Source organism: Dinoponera quadriceps, unplaced genomic scaffold (genome assembly GCF_001313825.1).
Source record: "Dinoponera quadriceps isolate SergipeBrazil2010 unplaced genomic scaffold, ASM131382v1 scaffold707, whole genome shotgun sequence".
Lineage (NCBI taxonomy): Eukaryota > Metazoa > Arthropoda > Insecta > Hymenoptera > Formicidae > Dinoponera > Dinoponera quadriceps.
This window is the reverse complement of record NW_014555450.1, coordinates 761,296-769,653: the sequence shown is the minus strand read 5'-3', so window position 1 is coordinate 769,653 and position 8,358 is coordinate 761,296. Positions and strand designations below refer to the sequence as shown.

The 8,358-nt window shown below is 47.4% G+C and overlaps 1 protein-coding gene across 12 annotated transcripts in view; it reads left to right on the top strand.

Moving 5' to 3' along the window:
• Window positions 1-8,358, top strand: part of LOC106744207 (collagen alpha chain CG42342) — a 178,373-nt gene that overhangs the window by 128,009 nt on the left and 42,006 nt on the right. For 11 of the 12 annotated variants that reach the window (XM_014618754.1, XM_014618759.1, XM_014618756.1 and 8 more), the window contains one exon: window positions 1,104-1,157. The exons of the other annotated variant lie outside the window; for it this stretch is intronic. In XM_014618754.1, the coding sequence (XP_014474240.1) occupies window positions 1,104-1,157 (54 nt within the window). The remainder of the gene's footprint in view (window positions 1-1,103; window positions 1,158-8,358) is intronic. 12 annotated transcript variants of the gene reach the window in all.

Below are 8,358 nucleotides of genomic sequence, written 5' to 3'. Positions count from 1 at the left end.
CCCCCCTCCCTCCCGTTCTTTAGCTAGTCGTTGCCTCGTGAGGTGCTTTCGGTGTAACGTTCTATCGTTGGTTTATGCGGTCGGAGCGCGCGACGTCGACGCTCGATCGTCGAATCGGCACTTTCTTCTTCTTGTTTTCCTTCATCCTCCCGGCACACGGCTTCGAATCCTCGTTGATGATGTTGTTTCAACGTGACTTCGGGACTCTTGACGCCGGTTCAACGCGGTCTCGAGGCTCGACTCGGGGTTATTTAGAACTTTGACAAGCGACAACAGCCGCGTGTAAAACGTGTTCGCGTCTTCGGCGATATAGAATGTCGTTCTTTCTTCCTCGTATTGTTTGAGTCGAAGAGTCTTACTGTCGTTTACATGAGATCGGAATACGTTCACGGAGAAAAGTAATTCGCTGACACAGCGAAATCTGTCAGTTGCTATTTCGCCGAATCTTCAAATTACTCGCCGCGAGAACAGATTAGCGATTGCCGCGGGAATACGCTATTGTGTTCTAACAGCGAATCAACGTGTTCGAACGGCGAAATTCGCCCGAAAAATTCTCCTATCCCGGCAACGGAACTGTTTCCGCTCTAATTCGCTCGGTTAAGTAAACTACATTTTATCGCTGTTGCAATGAATTATGCAGTAGCAACGATGCGGTTTCGCTACAACAGCGAAATGATGTTTCTCCGTGTTTCTCCCGCGAGGCTGTTTAGCGACGTCCTAATATCGAGAAGCGCATTTCGTTGAATCCTCCGCGAATCTTTCGACCATCGAGACCGCATTAACACGCGTCACGCGTTCGACGCGCAGATCGGCCGAAGAAGAGGGTGCCACCGGACACGAACGGTCGTCGGCGACGCGCTTTCTCACTTTGGTTTTTGGTTGGTAATGGTGTTTACTTTAAGTTACAGTATTTAGGTATATCTCTGGGCATGCCTTGGATTCGGAAGAACAGTGAGATACGAGAAACCTCGAAATATATAGCCCCTACATATAGACACCCCGCCACGCTTCCCGCCCCGATCGTAAAACCGCAACCCCCCCTCTCCCTTGTTTTTGTCTTGTAGCGATTTGGTTTTTTACCCGTAGTGTTGACCTACTTCTAGGGACTTCAGGAGCAAGGGCATAATATCTCAACGCAGACCATCATACAACTGAAAGTAAGTGCGCCTGCTCTTCGGGAGCCCCTCGATCCTGCTACCCTTCCCCCTTATCGCGGTCGATACTCTTGGAGGATCGGTGCTCGGTTCAAATTTCGCAGCGTCGCTCGCGTTTGTCGGATACGAGCCAGCCAACCGGCTCGGCGCACGCGCAGATATCGCTTTTACGGGTAAATTTGATTTGCCGGGTACGCCGATACACACCAATCGCGCACGCAATTTTTATTTGCCGCGTACGGTAAAAAATTTCGCGTTAAAAATGGTCTACTGAAATGTCGTGTTATTTTAACACGAGGAATGCGTTAAAAGTACACAAATATAATGCTAAAATAACACATTCACCTTGTCAACATATGTTGATAAAAAATTTCAGTATACCGTTTTTTGACATAACATTTTTTACGGTGTGCGATCATCGCGTTCGCTGTTGAGTGCTACCTGTTATTTTCGAGAAGCATCCTGCGATTTCTCGCGCTCATGTCGACGCGCTCAAATTGTTGCCGTGAAAAGAGTTATCCCCGAATCCACAAACTCTTCGCGATTTTGGCGAAATCTATTTCGACTTCTATATATATACAGAAAAAAGTGTTAGAATGAAGTAAATGTATAATTCTGTTTCTCAATCTCTTAAATCAAGCAATATTTTTATCAATTTAAGTGTAGTAGCTTGTAATAAATATTTACTGAATGCAGCAATATCTTAATTTTTAAATGAATTTTACTGAGCGTAAATATAAGATAATTTCAAATTTAAGAAAATATTTGTTAGAAAGAATTATGCGATACTTTTTTTCCATTTTAGAAATCTAATGGTTGTAAATTTCAATTTTCCTGTCTGGTAAATATTTCCTAAATTTTAATAATTCAGATAAATTCCTATATTTTCAATATTATCAATTTAATACTTGTCGCGATTGTTTTAACACGTACAAATAATATCTATTTACGAGAGAAATCTCATATCGTACATAGTCAATTATGTTTCTAGTAAATAGCCAATACTTGCCAAGGAGTATTGGAATTAACCATTTCTTACTTTGATCAAGTAAATATTACTCGAACGATAGCACTTTTTTCAGTGTACCTTTTATTTACCGATTCACGATGTTCTGTATACCTTTCATTTACCGATATATGCACCGTTCGGCGGATTCAGTCATATCCCAGGTCCGTCCATAAACGCGGAAGGAGGACGCGCGCGCGTTCAAGTCACTGAAACGAGCTGTCGTGCTAGCGGAAAGAAGTTGAAAAAGTTTTCTTACCTCGCGGGGAGAAAGAGAGAGAGAGAGAGTATGTCCCGGGGCGATTTAATTCCTCCTTTCTCCGAGATTGCGAACTTAGTTCGTCGTCCACTGTGTGACAAGCGCCGGGGACGTTTATTTATCGGTCGGGTAACCGAGAAAATACACGCGCGCGCGCTCATTTCATCGCTGTGTTTGGGCGCGAACGAGCGCGTCGACATGAATGCACCGAGCACCGTTCGTCCGCAGGAGCGAACGAAGCCGAGCACGGCGGAAGAGGAGAAGGAGGAAAGGATGCTTTCGAGCTGTGTAACGCGCACTCCAAGAGACACGAGTACACGACGCGAGGTCGTGTCGAATCATTCCACCGTGCTCGCGCCATATCGACATCCGCGAGATTCGGCTAGACCCGTCCGTCGTATATACACCCTTTTACTTTACGGTTCGATACCTCCGAACCGTCCCGCTCTTTCACCCTCTTCCTTCCTGGCTCTGTCTTTCTCTCGCTCGCTCGCTCTCTCTCTCTCTTTCTCTCTGTCTTTCGCTCTTGCTCGCACTCTCTCTCTCTCTCCCTCCCTCTCTCTTTCTCTCTCTCGCACTTTCTCTTTCTCTCTCTCTTTCTCACACTCTCTCTGTCTCTCTGTCTCTCTTCTTCTCGGGGTCGTGCCACGGTTACCTACCCACGTGCCTCGTATAACTACTACCAGCGGCAACGATTGTCTTCTCGACGCGAGAGAGAGAGAGAGAGAGAGAGAAAGCGGGAGAGGAAAGCCGCCCTCGAGGACGGAGAGAGACGCTCGTCGTTGTATCCGCTTCTCGGACGAATGCAAATCCTCCGCGAAAGGCAAACACACGGCTTCGGCTGCAGCTCCCTCGGCTGGTGTCGAATTCGTATTCCTCGAAAGATCGGGCATGCCGGTTTATATAGCCGGTGCGCGCGATATCCTATACTCTTTCAGTAAGATGGAACCGGTTCCTGCGTCGTTTCGTACATCCGTTCCGCGCCAACGGAGCTTTGACTCATTCTCCGGCGCGAGCGCAGCGACGTAAACGCCGCGTACGGGTCTCAAAGAGCACATATCGTCTCGTTGTTCAAAGGGCGTCGCATTATTGAATCTCACGAAGGCGCGCGTCTTTGGAATCGCACGCTCCGACGCGATGCAGAAATTTACGGATTTGCATACCCGCGATCAAAAGATTCTCGCGAGGCTTTTAGCGTCCGGGCGGTGTACTTTTTCAAACGCCTTACGCCTTACTAATCCCCTGCCGTCTTCCAACGGGGATATTCTCAAGGGCGTCTTAACCCAGCGGAGGTCGCACGTTTGACAGGTGTCACCCATGCGCATTGAAGTTCCTAATTCGTTTTTCGTTTTCACGTCGAGGAAAAGAAGTAACAATCTCATTTCGATTTTGCTTTAAACAAAAACCTTTTATGATCGCTATTTCCACATACATACATATTACTACTTTCCAAAGCATTTATTCTTTATTCAAAGTCTGAATTTAAAATGGAAGACACTTGTCATTCACGCACCGCTGCAGGGATTAAATGTCGCTGTGAAGACATCGTTAGCCGTGAGTTTGAATTATCGCGTGTCCGCGTACGCAAGTAAGCGCGATTACATCTCGCCCGATCATATAAGTTATGTCCGGTATATCCGCGCGAATTTCACATTCATCGTAGCGCACGTATGCACAAGATGTCGATGCTAAATATAAAACTTGTACGACGGAGGAATGCAAGATTGACGGACGCACCGCGGCAGAAATAGAGAGAAAGAGAACGAGAGAGGCAGAGAGAGAAAGAAAGTAAGAGAGAGAGCGAGAGAGAAAGAGAGAGAGAAAGAGAAAGAGAGAGAGAGAGAGAGAGGAAGGGAGAGAAAGACAGAGACAGAGAGGGAGGCGCGGATTACGCGGTCGCGTAGCCGCGAAAAAATTCCGGAAACGTGCGTGCGAGGGTAAAAAAAAAAGAACGCAACGGTCCGATGCCGGCGCATAAGGCGCGAGTAAAAAATGCACGGCCCCGCCTCCCCCTCGCAACCCCCGGTCCTGGGCCCCTCCTCGCACCCGTCCCGCATGCCGATGCGAAATCGCACGCGCCCCCACAGCGGCGCGTGCGTGCGTTGCATGACACTACTTTGACCATCTGCAGTCTATCCTGTTTCTGTGGCGATTAGTGCGATGTGTATATCTGCACGTGGGTGTGCGTGTGAGCGTGTGTGCGTGCGTGTGCATATCCCCTCCACCTCCCGCCGTTGAATGAACGCGATTTATGTGCGTGTAGGTGTGTGTATATATCCGTAGACTCGCCTGTGATCGCATCGCAGTCGCATGATCGCACGATGATGGTGTATTGATGTAGTTGTCGAGAGAATGAATGAGTGACCGGCGCCGAAATCCGAATATCCTAGTGATATGAGAGGCCACTCCCGCGTCGGATCACGTCGAAGACGCGGGTCGTGGGGGTCGTCGAAAAGTGTCGGAGCTGGTTGCACCAAAGTCGATCTCGGCACCGATTCCGCGCCAAATTCGCGTAATCTGTCGCATCGCCCGTGCTTTTGATCTGCGTTGCATCCGAGTACGCTTGTCTCTTCTTCCTTAGACCTCCAGGCGTATCTCGATTACACTTTGGAAAGATGTCGGAAAATATACGTAGTTTATATATAAAAAATTATATATATTACATATATATATATATATATATATATATAAAATGTGTAATAAATTTTATATATTATATTAATTATATATATTTATGTATATTATATATTATATATATAATATATTTTATATATATATATACTTCGATATCATGTACATGATGATTTATCATGTATATGTTGATATTCAATTGCGGATATAACGGGATTGTATAAACTAGTAATCATTTCCGAGGTTGCGCGCGCGTTGCACGTTAACGTGAAGCGTTAAACAGCAGCGTAATGTTAACATGAAAATACACGTGTGCCTGCCACAGTGGCACCTATAATGCATAAGGGTAGCGCAAGTAATGAGCAGCCATGAATTACGATAGTGTGGTCCCTGGAGTACCGAGGCGGGTTAACCATAATGAGGTAAATTTCCTTTCTCTATCCGCATTATGGTTAAAATTACGATCGAGGAGTCGATAATGAGACGCTAACCACAGTTAATTGCCTTGTTAGAAACTCCCATTATATCTAAACATTTTCATAGAGAATAACGACCGGAAGATTCTCGTACTTTCTATTATCTCCCTTTTCCCGCGAGAATGTTGGTTCAATCGCATATATCGAGAGCAAATCCGACCAAATTAATGATTAATTATTACATCGAAATACAAAGTTTATATTTCACGATATGTAATATAATAATTCACTGTGTTGCATTAGAAATTGAAATTTTCCTTTTTGAGTGAATTTTCCCCGAAGTGTGCGCCGCGTATAAATTCTTTCTTTCAAACAAGACGTTGGAAGATTTCATTATTCTAATCGTATCTTTAAACGCACGAACGTTTCGGTCACGGGAGGACGTTTCAGAGATATATTAATATCACGTCTAATGAGAATATCGAGGTCAATCGGAAGGCAACAGGGATATAAGCGACCGAGAAGCATCGTGTGATTTGACGAGGCCGAGAAATGAACCCGGGGGATCCGACGCCGGCCGTCGGGCGACCGATGAATATTTCCGACGTGTTTAATTGCGACTCCCGGTGCAATCGAGCCCTGATTGGTATCCGTCGACTCGATGCGCCATACGCGACGGTGAAATCACCAAACACAGGCTGCGCTGAAGTTATTTTATTCCCGACCGTCCCCTTTCATTTATTTTTTTTTCCACCTTGATACGCATATATTGTGTCCCCGCACGCAAATGCCTGGCCATACCATCCCGCGTATATCTCCGGAAACGCGTCTCGGCGGGCTATTCCGGTTGAGTTTTCATTCGAGCGGCACCTGCGTCCTCGAATGCTACGCGTGTGCGTGCGTGTATGTGTGTGTGTGCGTGTTGGCACATGCATGCCGCGTCGTAGACTTCTAACTGTGCGTTGCTCGTATATTTCAGCACGGGTGTGCGCGTGTATTTGCGCGCGCGCGCGTGCGTACACGGGGAAAAAACTCAGTTCCTGCGACTGAAGAGGAACCGAACGGAAGTTCGGTGATGAGGAGTGAAAATTCTGTTGCCGTAAGACTGAGAACATTTGTGTGAACATTCAGCTGCGTCAAGGGAATGCCATACTCGAAAAATCTACCGGCGGAATACGGTTTTTTTTTTTTCTCCTACAAAGTTCACGTCTTGTTGGCTGCACAGAACTGTACAAATGCTTTTACTATAGTGAAAGTACGCGCGAAATTAATTGAAGCATCGCTCGATATTTGATGAAAACAATTAAACATTTCAACATTGACATCCTCCAGCTGTCAGTTAGCGTAAATATTTCACTGACACAGAAATCCTGCGGCTTGTACGCGCACCGAATATGTCAGTGCTTTAATTCGGAACGTATCACCATCTTCATACCTTTTTAAACAAATTCCAAAACCTGAAAAGCTGAAAATAAGACAAAGTTTGTGGAGAAATCTTTACACATTTCCCGTTAGACTTTCCGTGAAGAAACGGAGTAGCACGCGCACATAGCGTTCACATTCACATCGCACTTACGCAGGACCTGTACAAGACGTACAAAAAGAGTAGCGCGATCGGATCAGTGTTTATATAACCCAACATTTCGTCGATCGTTTCTGCGTTATCGCCGTCTGCCAAGTTCGACTCTGGCACTTCCTTAAAACTCGCTCGAGACAAGCGGGAGGAGCGATCGACCGAGCGGAAACCTCCGGCGGGAATCATTCCATTCCGCAACCGAGCTTTCGTCGTCCCCTTCCCGGCAACTCGCGGTCGCACCGACGAGAGTTGTCCCTTCCGCGTGTACGTACCGAACGACGACGACGATCCATCGTTATTTGCGTCTCCGGCACGGAGGGCGACCCGGCCGGAATGCGATTCACGCGTGTACGCGCGCTCGATGTGTGCGCGACGCATTATTACCGCGCGCACCTGTCGTCTTCCGTCTCTCTCGCGAGTCGCACATAGGCACGTGCTCAGTCTGTCTGTCTCTGTCTGTCCTGCCCTGTCCGGCGTGCGCGCGCGTGCTCGTGCGCAACGGGGCTGGTTGCTCGTTGATGTTTCTCCGGCCGTGATAGAAATTAATTGCTCGTCCGTTCACACACGCAGCCTTCCGTCTGCCATCGTCGCGCCACAGGAAAGTGTTTCAATAGCCCTCGGACGTTGGACGAGGCGCGCATTCATCCCCGCGAATTCATTCGACGAAGGGTATCTAATTAATGTTTATCCGCGGCACACGCGCTCCATGAGCGTATATTCATAAAAAGCTACCATTTCCGGCCGCGTCGCATCACCCACGGAGAACCGGTTTATTCATGGCTAATTATTGGGGAAGGGAACAAAAGTTAGGCGTGGTGGACGAGAGCGTCGCGCGGATCTCCTCGCAGATAAACAACGAGATTCCCTGCTTTTCGGCTAATCACGGCGGAATTTTCAGTTCAACCGCTGAACTCAAACGCTCGCCCGCCAGCGAAACCGACGCAAAGCGCGCGCGAGGTAATTAACTTACGACAGCCGCGCAGAGAGAGAGAGAGAGAGAAGGTGGTTGAATCTTGCCCGTGGAAAATAACTTTGAAATTACCTATGAATCCACTTTTATCGCGAATTTTATCTTTATACCCGACAACGGACATCGTCGTTTCACGGCTGCTGCCGCAAGTCGGGAAGTTCCGTACGTTACGTCGGACGAGCGCGTAAAGAGTATCTCTCTATAAACGGACGAAACGATATCGCCGAAGATTATCACGCAGGTGTTCTCCCGCGAAATCCCATTATCTCGACGACCCTCCGCGCGAAGGCCGATGTAAAATTCTCTCGCGCCGCTGAGAAAAGAAAGAGGAAAAAAGGGGGGGGGG